Source organism: Cryptomeria japonica, chromosome 8 (assembly GCF_030272615.1).
Source record: "Cryptomeria japonica chromosome 8, Sugi_1.0, whole genome shotgun sequence".
In the NCBI taxonomy this organism is placed as follows: Eukaryota; Viridiplantae; Streptophyta; class Pinopsida; order Cupressales; family Cupressaceae; genus Cryptomeria; species Cryptomeria japonica.
Genome location: NC_081412.1, coordinates 675,339,123 through 675,361,106, shown reverse-complemented (window position 1 = coordinate 675,361,106; position 21,984 = coordinate 675,339,123). Strand labels below are relative to the sequence as shown.

Sequence of the window (21,984 nt, the reverse complement as noted above, 5' to 3'; positions counted from 1 at the left end):
CCTTTACTTCAACTTTAGCTGCCAAGGCCTGTTCTACCGGTTGAGCAGTAGGTGTCAGTTGATCTTCTGTTATAGCAACAAAAACCCATCCATCGTCTACTGGATCCTCATCAAAATCATCAATCACACCTTCATCAGCAATGTAACAAGATTTGTCTTTATTCTTCTTAAATCTGTATCTATGATATTCAGGGTTAGGATTGTATGTTCTTCTAGCTTCTTCTCTTAGTCTAGCATGTCTATCAGGGCATCTTGAAGCCATATGACCAATCTTATTGCAGTTAAAACATTTAAAGGGTGCTTTACCTTCATACTTACTTCCACCTGGACCTTTAGGCATTTTCCTTGCAAATAGTGCTTCAAGTTTTTCAAGTTCTTCATTTTCTTTCCTGCTTTCTTCAAGTTCTCTTGCATAAAAGGCTTTCTAATCAGATTTGTCAAATGATGGAGCAAATGATGTTGATGCTTTAAAGGCCAAATCTATCTTTATAGTAGCAACAGGGCCAAATTCTTCAATTTCAAAAGCTGAAAGTTTCCCAATCAATGTATCCCTAGTTACTGATATATTAGGCATTGTTCTTAACTCATTTATAGCAATGACTTTCATTTTATATGCCAGTGGCAATCCTCTTAAAACTTTTGAAACAATTTCATCCTCACTTAAGGTTCCTCCACAACATTTAATACCCAAAACAATCTCATTTACTCTTTCCATAAAATCAGAAATCCTTTCATCTTCTTCCATTTTCAAATGTTCATACCTGACCCGGAAGCTTTCAAGTTTTGCAATTTTGACTGTGGAATCTCATTCATTCAGTGTTTCCAAATGATCCCAAATAGCTTCAGCAGTAGACCTATCTGATAGTCCCATGATTTGTTGATTAGATAATGCGCTCAAAAGAGCTTCTCTTGCTTTGCAATCATTTTCCTCATCTTTAGTCAAGTTTGGTGGATTGTGCTGACTCTGAGTAGGAGCAGTATAACCATTCTTTGTAACATCCCAGATATCCTTTCTAATGCAATTTAGATGTGTCTCCATTCTGATCTTCCATATGCCATAGTTGGTTCCATCAAGTTTAGGACTGTCCTTTCTGAAATAGTTAGTAGACATTGGATCTCCTCAAGCTGTTAAACTTCTGCAAAAGAGGACTAGGCTCTGATACCAATTGTTAGGTCCCGGAGACAACTGAGAGGGGGAAGTAAATCAGTTGTCAAATAAATTCAAACCAAAAACAACTTAACCAACTTAATGCTTAATACCAGTAAACCAATTCAATATGCCGATAGACAATTTTAACAGTTAATTGCTATACCGGTAAGGATTAGTACATGAAACATAAAGACAAAGTCATCCACAACACATAACACCAATACTTGTACGTGGAAACCCTGTAAGGGGAAAAATCACAGTGGGAAACCTTACCCACAATCAGATGATACTACTGCAAATAGTAAGTGTACATAAATGGGGTCTGCACATGCAGAAAGGCCAAGCGCCTAGAGCTCACTACTCAATCACCAAATGGGAGACACACTGACTACAATTGGATGGTTAAATCCAATAAGAATGTACTGCTAAAATTAGCATCTTCATATGCTGGATTCAGTACCGGTGTGGTTCTAATTGTCTTCACAAAAACCCTCCTTCAATCTACAAATGATGTCTGCATGTATAGCTCTGCTTATTCTCGCATATACCTTCACACAATCCTTTTTCGCATTCCACACTTGATCTTACAAATAAGATCTTACATTTATACCATAACCTAAGACCAATTTTAGTAGGTCGGCTTTACAAGATATTACAATAAGATTAATTTACATATCAATTAATACCCGATGCAATAACCGATTCAATATGTCGGCTTAATGCATTTACAACAATAATAAGTCATCTCCATAGCGTGCCATGCTGATCTGGAAAAGATAAACCTGCCGGTGTAACCTGGACCTATTTACCGGTAACAACAAATATGCAAATGCTAATGTACCAATAAACAAAACTCCAAGACAAAGTGTCCACACAATGTCTTCGTCATAACCAAATGTTTTCCATATCATTCCAAGTGTCGGTGATCATTATATCTTGTCGGTGTACCAGATACCGGTAACTGTGCATGAGTCGCTTGCCGGTGAATGTTGTTGATTCTCCAAAGTGCCAGAGTTGATAAGTGTTTAGTAGGTGTTGACATCAATGACAAAACCATACCAAAATACCAACAATGACTAGGTATCATTCCAATGGATCACATGTTGGTGATTCCTTTTTTGATGTAATCCCTAATTAGGGCAAATTTAGGGTTGTGTTGGCATAATCTTGACCCTTGATTCTAAATCAATCTTGGCCATTCATTTCTTTTGAGACTCTATATATACCCCATTGCCTTTCATTTGTAAGAGAGATTTTTGAGAATAGTCGCCTATATGCAACATATTTGAATACAATCATTGAAGTTTGGTGATTTTGTTTAAGTGTTGTATGCATTTGTGGTTCTCATTGCCTCCAAGTTAGATTAGAGTTTTAGATTAGAATTTATTTTCAAGCATTTTAGATTGAATGAAAGTGTTGTTGAATGCATTTGTGTGGAATCCATTTAATCCATGCTACTAGCTTCTTGGTGATTGTAAGTATGCCTTGCATGGTCAACTAGAATTTAATATCGAACTTAACTTCAATTATTGCACACCCATCGGTATTCATTGCCTTGATGGTATTGATGTTGATGGTGATAATTTGAACATCTATGAGATTTACCTTAGATGATTTACAATAGGAAGCCCCTACTTGACTATAATGGTACTGTTAATACAAAGTACATAGCTAGGAAAATTGTTGAAAAATTGTTCAAATCCATTAGAGGGAAGAAAATTTTGAAAAAAATGAAATTTCTGCTTTCAAACTAGTTTTTTGTACAAACTAATGAGAATTCACAGAAAGCTAACACAAAAACTATCCAAAATTTGATGAATACTCACCTACTGAGTTTCTAGAGAATAACTTGCCAATCACTTCTAGGTTGCAAGTTCTATAAGTTCAACATGATATTTGAACTATGATTTGAATTAGGATTGAAAAGTTATAGCTTATTAAGGTTTGCTAGTTTTTTGGTATCCTATTAGAAAATTGTCCCAATCTACCATCTTGAACAGTTAATTAGCAACGATGCACACCTACTAAATCACTAGGTCAATGTAGCATTATAACTCATTTAACTTTATTTTATAGGATGCTTTGAACCTCTAGTAGCATTCTACATTGCCAGTTCATAAATCTTATGAACTCTAACAAAGTAACACAATAGTACAGGTGCAAAGAAAACATAATATACATTCAAGCAAAAATATTCAAGAAGTAGCAGTTAAATCTTTTCAAACAAATATCTTAAAGCAGGTAGTTTTAAAATAATTTCCTGTTATCAATGAAGCATGCACCCTTTGCTAAAGCTGTGAACTTCAGCTGCCTATTGAAACATGGGAACACTTCAAGGTTGTGGGTAACCTAAAACTAAAGTGGACCTCCAGAGTAAGTTGGTTCTTTTCAAAACCTTCACCTAGACTAACAATTTCTTCAGGGAAAAGAGTGAGGAGGAGAACATATAAAACTAAAATCTAACCCTAAGGTGATACACCGAAATGAATATCTGAAAAACTGGACAAACTGATTAACACACGAAATAACCAGTAATAAAAAGAAACCTTGCACAACTCAGAAAAATCATAACCTCTGCATCAACACTTCATAAGAAGGCTGTAAAAATAATAATCTCAATAGGAGAAAAGATGTTTTTTCACAACCTGAGGTTACTCTTACAATTGGCACAACTTATGACCCGCAAATAATTAGGAAAACTCCTGCATAAAGGTGCTAACAGCAACACAATTACAAGGATAAAAGACATCACTTGAAACTGCATTAACACTAAGCACACAACAACAAGAAATCTGAGAAGGCAAAATATGTATTACTGTAAAAAGGTGTTACAAAGCTTATCAAAACTCTCTGAAAACTAGTTACAAACTCCTTCATTTCTGCAGAGAGAACTCAAAAAAAAATACAATCTACAAGAAGCAAAAGGTAAGAACCCCTGAAAAAATGAAGTCCTACAGCATATAAGCTTTCCAAAAAGCAGATAATGAAGAAAATAATCCACCTCCTCTTGGGCAAGCAGAACCAAAAAACCCACTTTTAAAAGACCTGAAACAGGTCTGAAAGGGGAAAACCTAGACCAAAAGTCAAGCCAACCCATGTTACTACCATAAAAGCTCTTAAAAGCACCATAAATGACCCCAAAATATCATCTGGCAGGCCTACAAGCCTTCATTAATGCAAAAAATATCTCCTTATTGACCTTATCAAATAAAAATAAAAAAAATACATCTCATAAAGTGATTTTTGAAATTTAATATTTAATTGAATATTTGTTTTATTTCATGTTCAGGTTTAAAGGCAAAAATGGTAATAAATGAAACAATAATAAAAACAATTTAATAAAGCGACTTATATCACTTTAACAAAATATTTTATTATTATTTTGATTTTTAAATATAAAGATGAAATAAAATAAATATTTAATTAAATATTAAATTTCAAAAATAATTTAATTAATATATATTATATTTTTGATTAATTGACTTATGCTCTAATGTCCTCATGAAAGAAAAATTTATTGACTCATAAATGTCACTTATTAAATATTTACATTGGAAAAAAAATATTATAAGTGAAATTTATGAATCACTTGATACATTTTTAACAAAGGGAAACTAAAACATGACATTAGGCTTCACGTGGTATTTGAAAAAGAAATAAAAACAAACCAAAGGCAAAAATGCCTTAAGGCCACAATGAGGATATAGGGAAAAGAAAACCCTAAAGTCTTCAATTCATTCATTCGATACTTTTAATTTTTTCCTTGCTGGAAACCTCTGGGTACCACAATGCTAGGGTTTGGAGGAAAAGAAAGGGTATTTGTGACAATTTCCTGCAGATTCCGCCATTAATTAGTGTTGGTGTGACTGTCTCTTCACCTTTGCCGATTCTGGGCACATACTAGGGTTGTTGTGGCCTGATTTTTGCATACTCTATGCCGAAAATAATAAGCTGGGCGTGATTCTTCTTACTTCTGGACGACTTTCTGTGACCTCCATGCATATTAGGGTTATCACCATGTCTGATTTGTTGTGGAAATTCTGAAAACGACCTGCAACATATACCATTACCAGCCGTTTCAAGTAAGCTATTTCTTATGCACTCCAACTCGATTTGTGAAGAATTAGTGACTAAAAAATGGAGAAAAATGTTGCCTCTTGTGTATTGCTTCAATATGAATTTGTGTTGGCAATGGTTTTCGATTCTTTTTACTGATATCATCATCTATTACTGTCCATGATTATTCTTGAATGTTTCCATATCCTTTGAAATGAGGATCCACGTGGTTTACTCTTGCTGCTGTTCACCACAGAGGGCTTTCTCTGGCTCAAGGGTTTCATGGGAAGCATTTATTTGATATAAAACCGCCATTACTTGCTGCCACAGGCTTCTCTCTCCTTTCTTTTCCTTCCCTTGGTTGAAGAAGCCATCACGGCTCTACATTTTAGACAAAATTTCACATTACTATCTTGAATCAGCTTCTTGTGCATTTCTTTTTCTGAGTTTTAACCAGAGAAGGGTTCATTATAACTCATATTTGATGCTTCTCTTTTCACTCTCATCTCATTTTGATCTCAAAATGACAACGGCATTAGCAATTCTTTATATATTCAGTTCGTATTTGAAAGGCTTATTATTGTAATGGTTGAAAACCCTTTGACTATCATATTTTCAACGCTAATGGTTGCTTCTGTCATCACACTTTATGCTTGATGTATTTTCATCATTGTTCAACCATTAGCATTGACCCAAAACACTGAAAATTCATCGCTGCACTATGATGGTCTTTAAAACTGTTGCTCTTTATAAATCTGCCCACTGTATTTCGAATTGACTGTTCTCTTTGGTCTCCAAGATGGCCACTATTGTCTATAGACTATGAAATGGATTCTTTGCTTTAGAGGACTTGTTCTTTATGACATGACTGATTTTGCCATCTTTGAATCTGTTGTGACTGTATTTTACATGCATTTCCATTGATCAGTATATTACTTATAATATTCCTTCATTTCATTCATGCTAATGATGTATTCTTTATCATACTGTAATAGGCATTATCACTGATTTGTGCCTTATTGAGTGAGATTGCTATTCAGTTCTGGGTAGCACAGTGGTAATGCACAATCATAAATGGAGCTATTTGATTAAAGTTGGCCTTGAATTAGTACTATAACTTTCCTTCACTGCTCTTTGCTGCCCATATCACTGTTGGGACTGTCTCTTTCATGATTTATCTCTTGAAAAATTCTTATGTTGTATTTTACCACTACACTAGTCATAGAGACTTACTGTATCATGACTGAAAACTCCCTTATTTGCTCATATATCTGTGATAAAAATGACTCTTTGCTTGGGGGGAATTTTGAAGTATATGCTATATGTGACCGCACGAACTGCCTTTACATCTGCTGTAGCTGAAAGATGAAAGCATTACTTTTAACTACCATAATTTGATGCTGCTGCTACACTACGCTGCCCTATTCACTGCATAATGGAGATTACTCCGACATGTATACATCCTTGCATACATCCTTTGAGACATGTGACATGTGGCATGAATGATTGCTGTCCATACTGATTTTTGATTCTTGTCTGTATCATTTTCTGAGATATGACTGCGTGCCTTTGTTGATTTCATATGAGCTGGGCTCAACCCTTGTGGGAGCCTCATTTCCCCCACTCATTTGTGAAGTTTACGACCAGCAAGCTATATTTTCCTGTTCCTACACATGAAGCAAACAAGTTAGAAATAAGATGCATTTGATTTCCTCTGATCTGATATTTGCTTTTTTTGAGATCTTCCGTGATGCTAACTATATGCACCTAATGCATGTAGGGACTATATATACATGCATGCGCTAGTATACATGTTAGGAATGTAATCAGCCATTGCTTAGAACAAAATGTTCTAACTCATTGTATATTTAACTCTTTTGCAGATACCAGAAGGCAGATGCAGACAAGGACGAAGCAACAAGACAAAGGCAACATCAAGGCTACTCCAACCGTTCCAGTCATTCAGGCAATGACTGGTTCCACTCTCAACATGCTCTCTTTTATTTTATACTCATGTATACATGCCTATGTATTTCCTTCTTGTACCTGATGCATGTAGCTAGTCTCACGGCTCTTTGTGTGGGACGCATGCTTGAATATCAATAAAAATACTTCCTTTCTTAGATGAGATGTCTCTCTCTTTTGTTGTTACGAACTAGAAGTATTTGAAATGTAATCTTTAGTTCATTCTTCCTTACTGTAGTTGGAATGCAATATAGCAGAAGTAATATGTACTTTGTTTCTATTTGTAAAAACAAGCATTGCTTAACCTATTTTTCAGCTAGAAGCGAAAAATAGGTAACACTTCCATCATATAGAAAAAAAGAAATACAATTTTGTAAGGAATTAGCTTTCCTATATCACAATAGAAAGAATTCAACTATCTTGCATGTGTTTGAGACTGTTTCAAAAGGGATCTATTGAAGATAAAATTGAAAGATTGACTGGCAAAATACCCTGAGCAATACAGGATAAATGAAGAAAATTAATTCTTTAAATGACAGAGAGGTGTAACAACCTTTCCTTTTTGCTGATGGAAAGTGGACTTTCCCAAAATCATCTATGAGATGAAGTCCTTAACATATCCCTTGAGGAAAGTAAGACTAGATAAATGATGCACTAGCATACTCTTTAAACTTGAATAAACATATATATTTAAGACTGACTCCATGATTATTATTGTTCTTTTCCTTTGTGTTATAGGTGATAAACAACCAGTGTTTCACAGGCCATAATTGTAATATCCATAACCTCATGGATGCCAAAAGGGGAGATGGATCAATCAAAACTTTGAAAATGGAAGTGGTTGTAAGTGTTTACTGTTTTCTAACATAACATGTATGCATTTAGCAGCCAACAAACTCTCTATCCCACTTTCTTTCCCTCTCACCAGAAGATATGCATTCGTTTTTGTTCATATTTGTTTCATGTCAGAAAACAAAAAGGCACAAATCTGTTTTCCGGGAAAACAATGCTCTCAATGCAAAAGATAAATAACGAACGTTACCTTCTAGAAAAAGGAATGCAGAACTTTACATGAATCAAGGAAGATAGAAGACAGATAATTGTATGAATTAGCTTCACAAGGTTAGATGTGCCAAGTTACACTTATGGAAGTGCACTAACAAAGTAGATTATGCAAATTCTATACCTGTGCAGAGCTTGGTCATCTGAGAGCTTTCCTCTAGCCCTGAACCAATATCTCTGTCTGCATCAATATATATGCATTCAGGAAACCATGTCATTTTCTAAGACAGAAAAAGCTTGAAAAATGGAAGTAAACTTGTTGTGCAGTTGGAATTTTCTCGAATAACTCATATTAACTCTCATGAATCCTACCTTGGTTCTCTTGCAACAAAATGAACATCATCATGAGGTTCACAAAATCGTATCTCTATAGGCCATGGAACACGCTTTTTCTGAGCTAGTCTTTTCCTGCTAGACCTGTTGATGAACTTGGAATGGTAAGGATATGCATAAAGGAGTAACTTCTAAAAGGCCAATCTGAGACCTGAGATAAAAAGAGCTTAGCCACATAAATCCAAGATAACAAATCTTACACAGGGATTCGAGGATCAGTGAGGTAGCTCTCTAAAAGTTTCTCCCTTGATACAAGCTACAATCAATTTTGTTTTAAAACCTCAGTTCTGATAGTCTTTAACAGGATATCATAATTAACTCAAAACCAAGAACAAGATATCTGTTCTGATACCGTATCAGGATCCGGTGCATTTGGCATAGGTTCATGGTGCTGAAATCCATTTTCAGGCTTCTGCAAACAATGAAGTTTATAGTATTGTTACAGTATAGTTTTGAGCTTTCAAATCATTATCTAAATAATAAAAAGCATAAAGGAGATAGACGTTAAGGTTCTACAGCATTTTTTGGTTGAAAGATGGGAAAGCAACTGTACAATTAGATTCTAGAAGGAAAATCACCCTTCTTTGGTGAAAAAATGCAACTCCTGCTCCTATTATAACAAATACTTTTTCACTATTTAAACTGTGATTATCGAAATTCTCTCAATGTAGCTGCAAAATATAATCTGCACACAAAATCAGCATAACTAAATATAGGAATGAAATCCCATTGAATCTACATGCCTTATATACCTGATATTGACACTCATTGAGCAGCCAAGTTACTTTTCAGTTTCATGCCCCTGGTTTTATTGGGCTACCATGAAAGCAATTATCAAATAAAGTTTCCTGAAGGCATAATGATATGCAATGGGTTCATACAACAATATTTAAGTGATCTTAAAACCTAAATATGAATAGTAGCATCTCAACATGCATGCAAAGTACATTTCACACTTTGAATAAATGTTAACATTCTGATAAAGAAAGTATTAACTAGAATTTTTTTGTTTATTGAATAAGGATTAAATAGCGTGCTAAATGTGAAAAAATAATGCATATACTGGACTGTTTATTATACCTTCATGGAATCCAAACAATCTTGATAATATATATCTTTCATTTGTCCAAATTCGCATTGTCATGGACATGTTAGACACTGATTCATGGTATTAGTGTTGGAAAGATGTACTCATATCGGCGCATAAGCCAATGACTAAGAGATGTTCAAAACAAATAAAACAAAAGAAAAAGAATCTTCAAAATTTTGTTAATATGTAAGTTAGATAATAAGCCATTTCAGGACTTTCTGTTGCATGTGCACCTAAACCAGATTGAATTAATATATTACACACACACACATGCCAGCAGACACAAATAATTCAACTGTCCAACTATTATATGGCTCCTCAAATTAGCATGTAGCATGCAATCTTATATTGATGTTGTCACATAGGCATTTAGCCTCATGACTAGTCCTAGTTGTGCATAAATCAGACCCTCAATGTTGTTTATTTTACAAGTAGAATTGATCTTCTTGACAAACTGTAATGATCTAAACTAAATATACCGTTGTAATATACCTCAGCCAAAACAAACCCAGAAATATTCCAACATGCAGACACATATTTAGTTTCATTGTTCCTCAGTCATATATATACAGTCAGATTAAACCTACTAGCATGATATCTTACTGGCACTGCAAGCATACAAGCTCTATACTAACTGATCCAGAACTCACTACCTTTGATGATTAAGATGCGCTCTGAAGTCTGCAAGTCTGAATTATCTGCTGACATTGACAGCTCCCTGTGTGAATATGCTGTCAAGGTACACCATGTACTGCTCCTAATGATTTCCGTCCCCAAGATAACAGGTTCACACCTGAAGGGTTTCTTCTTCATTGTGCCCGGCTTATGTAGGAATGCAACTACTACTGAAATTAGAGTTGAATGTTTGTTAATTTTCCAGAAAAAGCGTTCTCTTCTGCCTTATATACCAATTTACAATCCCAGCTTCCTTAATCATTGGCAATCAATCCTAAATAGGTGGCAGACTACTGTAATGTCCCCTTTTTCAAGTTCTCTTGCTTTGAAGTTAGCGCTAACTTTCTGGGTTTGTGTCAACCTGATCAAAGGGGTGATTTGATGTAACCAACAAGCTCAAATGGTTTAGTGGAGGTGTATGACACTTCCAAATGTTATTTCTGGCTTCCAATTTGGTCTCCAAGATTATTGGAGGGAGTGTTTATTTTTAGTAAGTCACCCAGTTACGTCTGTTTATCATCTTTTGTCATCAGAATCACTCCTATGCAATCAATTTTCAATTCTGATGCATTTTCACCATTGTCGCTACTTGGCTGTAATTTAGAGCTTGTTGGAAAAAGAATGGAAAGTTTTAAATGATGAGACACTAAAAAGTGATAAGTGCTGGAAAGTTTCAAAAATAAAATAACCCTTGGGAAGATCAGCTTCGGTGGTAAAAGATTTCTCTCTAGCTGGTGTTTGGCAGGACACTCAAATTCCGCATTGGAGTTTCAACAATTGGTTTAGAAATTTGTTAAGTCTTCATAGAAAACAAATTTCATTGAAAATCTCAAGAAAGTTTGAATGGGTTTCTCTTGGTTTGATTATTGTTTGTCAAACTCTCATAGTGGTTCGGCCTACATTGCTTCATTTATTTTGTTGCTACTACTGATTTCTTGGAGACCATGTAGAGAAGATATTTGTGTTGAGCACTTGAGGAGTTGTGGGTTTATTTATGCTGCCTGTATGAAGAAGATTGCTGGTAGCATAGAGATAATATAATTTTATGCTTTCCACCTTAGTTGTAGTTGCAAGTCGTCGAGGATTTTGGATAGCCTTGGGACACCATATTTCTCTTGCTGGGATTTCCCCTTAGCTGTGGACTTTCCTTCAATTACTATCACGTGAGCCTATGAGCAAATCGTGATCCTTTGCTAATGATGTGAAGAGTTTTTCCACACAGCATGGGGAACTTGGTGGCTACAAACAGTAGCATGGGATAGTATTATCCTTGGATATAGATTGGAGAACAGTTGTTGATGTTTTTACTTCCTTACCACTCCTGATGCTATCAAAGGAACAAGCCGTTCACCTTCTTTTCTATTGTCAAACTTCAAATACAGCGTTTGGATTGATGCTGTTTGTAAAGTCTTATTCTGCTGCAAATAAAGGACAAGGGCTATATTGAAGATTCTATTTCCTGTTGCATCCTTCAGCTGTTGTAATAGCTATTGTGTAATTTCAAACATGTAATAAACGTCATATAGCCATTAACCTCTGCTTTGTATCTTATCACAGCTGTTGCAATTAATCAAATGTTCTTATTTGAGTTGGGAATGTAGAAACAAATAAATTATCTTGTTCGGTTAATGCATGCTCTGGTTTTATTTGTTCAAAAACATCAAATCCCATTTTATTACCACTGTCAAAACTGAAAACCATGTACCAAGCAAACAGTTTTGACAAAATTAGTCTGACGGGATCTTACAATTACTAATAGGTTACTCCTCCAGTATGCAAGTCTGAATCCACTGCTCATCTTGACAGCCCTCTGTGCAAATCTGTAAAAAAGAGGTCGCAAACTGAGTCAAGTCACCAATCTTAGGAATCTAGTGTGTGCAGTGAATTTCGTTCCAGCTTGAAGAAAGTTGAAATATCATTGTTCAATCAAGGCAAGCTATGTAGGGCGAATCTAACTTCAAAAGAAACCCAAATATTGCCTCACTGCCAACGAGCGTCTATAGCCCCGGCGAGGTTATTGCCTGTAAGCTCACAAAGATTGCTCTATTTCCGGTATAAAAAAAAATTGAATACTGGTAGAGGTGTCTGCACTCCCAGAGCCAAACATTTTGATACTTCTTTGCTCTTCAATTTCTTTTATTTTGATTTTCTCTTTTTATCTTTTCATTTTCACTTATTTTGGCTAGTAAGCAATGAAGCCTGCGTGGGATTGAGTGTTACAGTGGTCGCTGAAGCAGAGCTTCAAATTTTTTGCTTGCAATGACTTCCGTTTGGCAAAACAACAAACCTAAGCAATATTAAGCGTTAAATGTGTGGTGATCGCCACGTTGGTGACAAGACGTAGTAAGCAACTAAATTTTTAAAACGACTAAGCCTTAAAACAAATGAGCTGACTATGGGGGCAACCATCAATTAGGTGCCTGTTGAAGTTTTTGAAATCCCATTGCTACGGTTCCATCCGGCCAATGCATAATAGAATGTACTCGCTGAGTATCCTATCCTCTCTTCAGATAAGGAAATCCCTAATGCTGGTTTAGTTGATCAAAGGGGACGACCTCAAGGTTTCGATTGTCACTTATTTTATCTTCTCATTTTCACTTATTTTGGCTAGTAAGTGTTGTGACGTTTTCACACATCGCCCCATTGCAAATGGGGACCCCTGCTTTTTTTTGCTTTTTAGGGTTTGTTTTTAGTTTTTTTAGGGTTTTGTCAGTTAGCCTTTGCATTTTGAGTGTCGCCAAGGGGATCACATGGATAGCAAGTCTGGCTTGACCGAAGTCCTGATCCTGAAATTGGCTAAGTCTGGAACGCCCTAATCCTGAAATTTGACTAAGTCTGGAAACTTAAAAACCTCAAAAAACTAGATTTTGCAATATAACTCCTGGAGGTCTGAAACCACTCTCAAACATCCTAAAAGTATATATGGAATATAACTTAAAGTATAAGAACTTATACTTGAATGTTATATTCCATAAAAATTATCCTAATAGAGAGTTCAAAAAGTCAAAAAGCGCTCCTGTCCTTCACTGAGTATCCAGAGCGAAAAGCGCTCCCGTCCCTCTCCAAGGGACCAAGGCGAAGCGCTCCTGTCCCTCACCAAGGGTCCAGGGCGAAAAGGCTTATTTGAGTCATTCCTGGCCTTGTTTGGTCAAATTGAAACATCAAAGGCATAGTGAAGGACGAAATGAACATGATAAAGCATCCAGACTTGATCAAAAACGATGAAATGATGAAGTTTTTGCCTAGAAGGTCAAAAGTGCTCCCGTCCCTCACTGAAGGACCAGAGCGCTTTTCTTTATATGCACAATTTTAGACCTTTTTTGGACATTAACTTCTATTCATAGCATGAAGTAAGGTGAAATCTTCCCTAGCAAAGGAATTTCGAGGTGAAAAGTGAGACAATTTGGCTTAGAGGGCAAAAAGTGCTCCCGTCCCTCACTGAAGGACCGGAGCACTGAATTTCAAATTCGCACTACCTTTGCAAGATTAAAGTGATTTTATGGTTTGAAGAAGTTAAGGAAAGCATGTTTTGTCCATTGAATATAATTTAAGCGGTTCACAAAGGAGTAAATCAACCCAAATGACAAAAAGTGCTCCCGTCCCTCACTGAAGGACCATGCCACTTTTTCAAGTTTCTCTTCTTTGTTTGATATTTTATGGCAAAACTTGACTTGGATGGGAAGGACGAATGATGTTTTATGCCTTGGACGCAATTGAGAGGTTTAAAGAACAAAGAAGTATGCCAAGATGTAAAAAGTGCTCCCGTCCCTCTCCAAGGGACCAGAGCGATTTTCCAAAAAGTGTGAATTTCATGGAAGGCCAATGCAAGTTTGTGATTGAAATGAAAGAAAGAGGACATGATTAGCCCATTGAAGATAATTTGGGAAGCTAGCAAAGGACGGATAAGCTTGAAGTTGAAAAAGTGCTCCAGTCCCTCACTGAAGGACCAGAGCACTTAACATGTTATCTAGCCTTTTTCACCAATTTTGGACAAATTGAGGCCAAGGCGCAAGTTTGAAAAAGTGTTTAAAATGCCTTGAAGTGGAATTGAGATGCGAGAGTTGCAAATTTTGACGACAATTGGCGAAAGTGCTCCCGTCCCTCACCAAGGGACCAGGGCGCAATTTCCAAATATGACCATTTACCTTGCATTTTGAAAGGATATTTTTATTACCAAGCCTCAAAATGGAGTGAAATGTGATATTCTACGCCTTGAGGGTAAATTGAAGATTGATATGATCAAGAATTCATGCAATGGACTCAAAAGTGCTCCCGTCCCTCACTGAACGACCAAAGCGCTTTTTATAAAAACAACAAATTCCCTCCGAGATTATGCTAAGACAAAGTTGTGTGAAATAGGAAGGAACTTCTAAAGCATGATGAACAAAGGTTAGACTTCAAAAAATTGAGAATCCTAGCCCAAAAGTGAAAAAGTGCTCCTGTCCCTCACCCAAGGTCCAGGCCGAAAATGTCCTAAGGCACCATCCTCCTAAAAATCAAGTGAATTAAACTCAAGACTCCAATTAAAATGCCATTTTAAAATGCCTAGATGAAGTTTTGAACGTGAAAATAAGGAATGCAAGGCCTAGATTGAGAAAAGTGCTCCTGTCCCTCTCCAAGGGACCAGAGCGAAGTCATTGGCATTCATTATTTTTTTGCCATATCCCAACATTACTATCCTCCAAATCGCATTAGATGCCAAATTGCTAACTTTGGAAAATTTGAAAAAATTAATTCAATTGGCATTTAATAAATTAATTTTGGGCCTCAAAAAATTGAATTTCTATTATAAAGGCATTTAAAATTAATTTTTGTGAAATAAAAAATTAAAAGTTGAGCGCACAAGGCATTATTTTGTCTTTATTTATCAAGTCGGCCTTCTTCTTAGTGTTTTTTATATTTTATTTTAGGTCTTATTTGCTAGGTCAGCCTCTTGGAGGAAAGAAGGTGAGCGCTCTATATAATAGGGGGGGCATTGTTTCAAGTTCAAATCATTCATTCATCCCTTCTAAAGTGCGAAAGTGTGGAGACTAAGGAGGGCGAAATTCATCTTGAAGGCTATTGGAGAGGCGAATTTCTTGCTAGATTGGAGGATAATTTCCAGATTTTTGAAGAGGCTAGTGGAGTTTATTCTTTTTCAAACTAGAGGAGACGTACTTCATCCAAGGAAGGACTATAAATCTTGCCCAACAAAATCCGGTCCTCTTCCTTCATTTTTCAAGGTTTTGTACTCAAATACTCAAAGGGAAGGTATGAAGAATCATTTTTTTAAGTTCTTATTCAAGACTTATTATGATCCCATTGCAATTTTGTAAAGTCTAAGTCTTGAAGATCCAAATTCCATTCATTATTAATTTGAAAATGTGTAGTTCTTGATTTATCATGACTTTTTTCAAAGTAATATCTTAAGTTTTACCGTTGAAAGGTCTTAAATTTCATGCTTTGAGGTTTGATGCTCAAAAGACTAACTTTAATATTTTGTGTAGGCATCAAATGGAGATCCCGGAGTTGTAAAATCAAGCCAGATCAAGGACGGTCTCCTCCAAGAAGATCAAGCAAGGACAAGGGCGACCTCCTCTAGTCTAGCATCGACAAGGACGATCTTCTTCTATCCAGCATCATCAGGATAAGGGCGACCTCTTCCAATCCAGCATTCCAAGGCGAGGTACATCAATCATCCTGCCAATCAAGGACACAAGGAGTTAGAGCAAGGGTTCGTTGAAGAAGCAGATAGTTCCAGATGAATTAATTAAAGCTAGCTTCTCAACAACATCAATTTGAATATCTACCAAGTTACAAGTGTCAGACAAGGTGGCATCCTAGTCATCACTTCTCCAGTCAGTGTGGTCCACCTCAACAATGTCCAGATTCAATGTACCCAACTCATGGGAGGTTGCACAAACTTATATGTACCTACCCCGGCTATCCATTGGTTGAATTTTCCAGAGAGGACATGTGTCCAAGCAATACAATTTTATCATTGGTCAAGCATTAAATGTTATGTAATGGTTGTAACAAACCCTAATTAGGGTTTTCATTGTAAAATCTTGGCCATTGATCTCGAATTGATCTTAGCCATCGAATTGTATTGAGTGCACTATATAAGCCTTGGCATTTCATTTGTAAAGGCATATAGAAGCAGTTAATAGAAGATAGATAGAGAGTAGTTAGAAGGTGATTAGCTAGTTGATAAAATAGCAATTAGAGTAGAGTAGAGAGAGAAGGCAAAGATTGTTGCCAAGAGGTTGTTGTAAAAGACTTGTAAAACTTCATTGAAGAAATGGTGAAATTTATAGGTCGATTCGACAATTTGCATGGTCTTTATACTTCTAATATTTGATTTCATGTTATTAGATGAGTGGAAGAAATGTGCTTGATTGATGGTGGAATTCGTATATCCATACTACTAGCAGTTTGCTGATTGCAGACTTGCCTTGCGTAGTCAACTAGAATCATTCAGCTTAAGCTTAACTTCAGTTGTCGCTTCTTCATTGATATGCATCAACCTGATGGTGTCTATGCCTGCAGTGATGATTTGAACATCATAAAGCTTTCCTTCGAAGATCGCACTAACCTTGTGGAGATGGTCCAGCGATGTCAAAACAAGACTTAGTTAGAATTTCATCAAAGATCATTCATTGCTCTTACATTCTTAGTGTTAGGATTAGATCCTTTCCTCGCCCTCATCTTTTTTTCTTTTTTTTTTAAATCAAAGCTAGTAAGAGCCTGTGTTCTAGCAATATTCAAAGCAGATCAGACGTTCAATCATCAAATGTAAGTCCCCTTATGATTCCAGCAAATCACATCATACCACAGAGAGCTTATCCACACGTAGAGATCCTACATACAAGAACCTTGAAGTCATCCCGATTGAACCTTTTCGCGACATCTTCAGCATTCGGAGGCTTTATTCAAGAGAGGATAAGGTACCCTTGGGTGTTTTATTCTGTGTTTGATAGTGTACAAAATTGACGTGTATTTTGTACACTATCAAACACAGAATAAAATACCCAAGGGTACCTTATCCTCTCTTGAATAAAGCCTCCGAATGCTGAAGATGTCGCGAAAAGGTGCAATCAGGATGACTTCAAGGTTCTTGTATGTAGGATCTCTATGTGTGGATAAGCTCTCTATGGTATGATGTGATTTGCTGGAATCACAAGGGGACTTACATTTGATGATTGAACTTCTGATTTGCTTTGAATATTTGCTGGAACACAGGATTTTACTGCCTTGATTTGGAAAAAAAAAAAGGAAAAAAGATGAGGGCGAGGAAAAAATCTAATCCTAATACTAAGGAATGTAGGAGCAATGATTGATCTTTGATGGAATATAACATTTAAGTATAAGTGACATTTATTCCATATATACTTTCAGGATGTTTGAGAGTGGTTTCAGACCTCCAAGAGTTATATTGCAAAATCTAGTTTTTTCAGGTTTTTTAGTTTCCAGACTTAGTCAAATTTCAGGATCAGGACTTTCAGACTTAGCCAAATTTCAGGATCAGGACTTCACTCCAGCAGGACCTGCTATCCTATTGATCTCCCCGACAGCACTCAAAATTGCAAAGGCCAACTAATAAAACCCTAAAAGACCTAGAAAACAAACCCTAAAAAGCAAAAAGCACGGGTCCCCATTTGCAATGGGGCGACGTGTGAAAACGTCACAACATCTAGCGCCACCTTGAATAAATGTTCCTAAAACATTTCAGAGATAAAGACTCAATCGACACCCAGAACCTCCGGAAAATTCAACCTAGCTCATCAGGAGATTAGAAAATGTACTCAAAGTGGAAGGAAAATCTTTGACCGGATCTAGACACTTAGTCTTTGATTACCCAGGTGTGTGCAAGTGTATTCATTCCTCTCGACAAGACAATTATGACCTTCAAGTTCCCCTGTGATCGGCTACGTAGTTTATCTGAACTTCAAAAGCATCCTGGATAGAGCCTCGCTGCCAGTCAGACGTCCATAGTCCCGACGAGGTTATCGCTGCAAACTCACGAACATTGCTCCATTGCCAGCCAGGCGTCTATAGCCCCGATGGAGTTATCCGCATATTCCCCTTAGCCAATTTTGATATTTCATTTCATTTAATTTTTTTTATTTTTTTTATTTTTTTTGATATTGCTTTTTCACTCCCTCAATTCCTCTGGCTTGTAAGCAGTGAAGCTTACTAGGATTTGAGGATTGCGGTGGCGCTGAAGTCAAATTTTGGATTTTTTCACCAATCACAGCTTTGCCTGAAAACCATAATGACTCGGAGTCTATTAATGTGTGAAGATATAGTAATCAATAGATGTCGGCATCAAGATACAGAAAATGATTCCATTCCAAGTCAAATACAGGTCCTGATCAGATGATAAAGCTGAAGAGGAACAACCTCGGATTCCAAGCACTTCATGAATAGATATCTAAGAAATGAGTCTAACATAAAATCCAGGATATTGCCAATGTGTGAGCAACAACACAAACGCCTTTCTCATAAGATGGAGACTCCCACTCAAGACACCTAAACTAAAGCAAACGACCGACGAACCGACTCAAAACAAACTAAACTAAAACGCACACCAAAAGCAAACTATCTACAGAAGGCAAACAACTAAACTACTTGAGCCACACTAGATCATGAGTCAAATGACTCAAGGCAAATCAAGAACAAGGCTCAAAAAACCTCTAACCTAAAAACACAAAAAGAAAACCTACTCTAGACCTATATACAAGACTCCTAGACTCGACACGACTCAAAGAAGCAAAATATGTACATGACTTCACATGATTTCTCAGGTTGTGTACCAGAAGCATGGCAAACATAATGGTTCTCAATCAGGCAAATTCATCCTTAAATACAGAAAACCAAACTCTCACCATGCATCTCTCATACTCAAGCAAGTTTTCACTTAAAACGATCAATTGAGGTAATTCGTTAGGACCATGATCAATCCAGATGCAAGTTGTTTTCCCAAAATCCCCATAATCAAAATCATAATAACTTTCAAGGCTAGGATTAAGGAAAGAGACAACCTGGCACATTTCGGGCTCAGGCGGCACTGCATTGTCGGAAACAAGGTCACCAGCTGCTTCAGGAGGTCGCCATTGGTGATGAACTATTCCACGAGCATTCGCAATATGTTGATCTTGCTTAGGAAAGTCCTCTTGAAACAAGCTCAACGCCCCTTCGAATAGCTCAACATTCTCTGTTTTCATTGGGACATCTTGCATAAACCAAGCATCTTCATGAAACTTTGTGAGCATATCTTCAAAAATGAGAGTCTCCTTGATGGACTGAGCTTCAAACATCTCCTCTAGTGGATCAAAGATAATCTCAGGTGATGTCTCGTCTTCAAGTATAGTCTCGGGAGGTCGGAGCTGATGATGGATCATATCACTCATAGTAACTTGCTTATCTAGAAAAAAATTTGGCAGTGATTCCATTTGTGTTTCCTCTACAAGTTCTTTCAATGCTTCCTCAAATATTACGAGAGTGATGAAATCTTTAAGCACCCCTTTGAATTGCTTTTCATATCTGGTCTCACTTATGACGATTTGCATCTCTTTATTCAACATCTCAACTTGATTGTCTTCTTCAATGAGGCCATTTGAAACCTCCTGCAGTTCAGTCTCAAGGATCTCCTTTTGTAGCATAAACAAGAATTTTTCAAGGAATGAGTCATCTTCTTCTTTAATTGCTTGTTCAACTCCTAGATCTTCCTTTATTACTGCGGGAGTATCTTCAATTGATTCTTCAACTTTTGTTTCATGATATTCCTTTTCAGGTGCAAGGCATGGCGAGCTATCCATTGTAATACATTGTTCTGTTGTGACGTTTTCACACATCGCCCCATTGCAAATGGGGACCCATGTTTTTTGCTCGTTTTCGCTTTGCTTTTTAGGGTTTTGGTTTGAATCCAGTCGCGTTTTGGGAGCTTTTTGAATTTCCTTTTCTAGAATGCAAATTTTGAATGCAATGAATTCGCCAGAATGGTCTAATTTTCAATTGGAATGTTGATGCAGAGCTTAAATTTGTCTAAGTGTTGAAGATGAAATGTGAATTTTTGTCCAATTGAATATTTTTGACCAAATTTTGACTTTTTTGATTTTTGATCCTGGGCATTGGAATTGATTTGTTTTCGCCTTGTGAAGTGTTAAAATGTGAAAAATCATGTTATTTTGGCCTGTAGGAGCAAAATCGCTCCTGTCCCTCATTGAAGGACGGGAGCTCGTTTTCAAATATTTTACTTTTCCTGCAGGGTCAAGATGAATTACGAATTGGAAGTGATGGAGAAAGGCGAGATCTTTCCATTGAATATAAATTGAAGATTTTCATGAGCACAGAAATGCCTCCAGGACCAAAATCGCTCCTGTCCCTCAGTGAAGGACCGGAGCTACAAATCCAATTTTGCTTTGTCCTTGCATGATTTTAACGTCTTGACGATGTGAAAAGGTCCAAAGAGGTACATTTTATCAAATGAATATAACTTGAAGTGTTGTCGGGGAGATCACATGGATAAGCAAGTCCGGCTTGAGTGAGGTCCTGATCCTGAAATTTGGCTAAGTCTGGAATGTCCTGACCCTGAAATTTGACTAAGTCTGGAAACTGAAAAACCTCCAAAAACTAGATTTTGCAATATAACTCCTGGAGGTCTGAAACCACTCTCAAACATCCTGAAAGTATATATCTATGTTACCCCAAGTTTCCGGGACGGGGGGACGGGGGGACGAGTTTCTGGGACGGCAAATTTTTTTCCCAAATTTGGGGACGGGGGGGACGGCAAAGGGGACGGCTGTATCAAATATAGGGAAAATTTAAAATATATAGGAAAATTCTAAATGTTCATATGAAAACATGGATAAAGCATGCATCTATACATTATATTCATATGAAAACATGGATATAGCATGTGTATGATACTATGAAAACATTTTAGAATGCAAACATCGAACATACAACATTATCAATAGACTCAATACTCAATATGCACTCATAATTCAGAATTTCAATTCATTCACATTGTCAATATGCATATCATAATAGATATTAAAGAAATAAAATACATAATGGAGCCTAGTCAGAGCAAGGGTTCGTTGAAGAAGCAGATAGTTCCAGATGAGTTAATTAAAGCTAGCTTCTCAACAACATCAAATTGAATATCTACCAAGCTACAAGTGTCAGACGAGTTGGCATCCTAGTCATCACTCCTCCAGTCGGATTGGTCCACCTCAACAATGTCCAGATTCAATGTACCTAACTCATAGAAGGTAGCACAAACTTCAATGTACCTACCCCAGCTATCCATTGGTTGAATTTTCCAGAGAGGACATGTGTCCCAGCAATACAATTTTATCATTGGTCAAGCATTAAATGTTATGTAATGGTTGTAACAAACCCTAATTAGGGTTTTCATTGTAAAATCTTGGCCACTGATCTCGAATTGATCTTAGCCATCGAATTGTATTGAGGGCACTATATAAGCCCTGGCATTTCATTTGTAAACACATATAGAAGCAGTTAATAGAAGATAGATAGAGAGTAGTTAGAAGGTGATTAGCTAGTTGATAGAATAGCAATTAGATTAGAGTAGAGAGAGAAGGCAAAGATTGTTGCCAAGATGTTGTTGTAAAAGACTTGTAACTTCATTGAAGAAATGGTGAAA

The 21,984-nt window shown here is 36.6% G+C and overlaps 1 protein-coding gene across 3 annotated transcripts in view; it reads right to left on the bottom strand.

The window, feature by feature from the left end:
• Positions 1 to 21,984, bottom strand: part of LOC131032376 (acyl-CoA hydrolase 2) — a 256,053-nt gene that overhangs the window by 78,675 nt on the left and 155,394 nt on the right. For all 3 annotated transcript variants that reach the window (XM_057963331.2, XM_057963330.2, XM_057963329.2), the window contains 4 exons: positions 8,919 to 8,978; positions 8,767 to 8,822; positions 8,546 to 8,650; positions 8,358 to 8,414 (listed from right to left, as the gene is read on the bottom strand). In XM_057963331.2, coding sequence (XP_057819314.1) covers positions 8,358 to 8,414; positions 8,546 to 8,650; positions 8,767 to 8,822; positions 8,919 to 8,978 — 278 coding nt within the window. The remainder of the gene's footprint in view (positions 1 to 8,357; positions 8,415 to 8,545; positions 8,651 to 8,766; positions 8,823 to 8,918; positions 8,979 to 21,984) is intronic.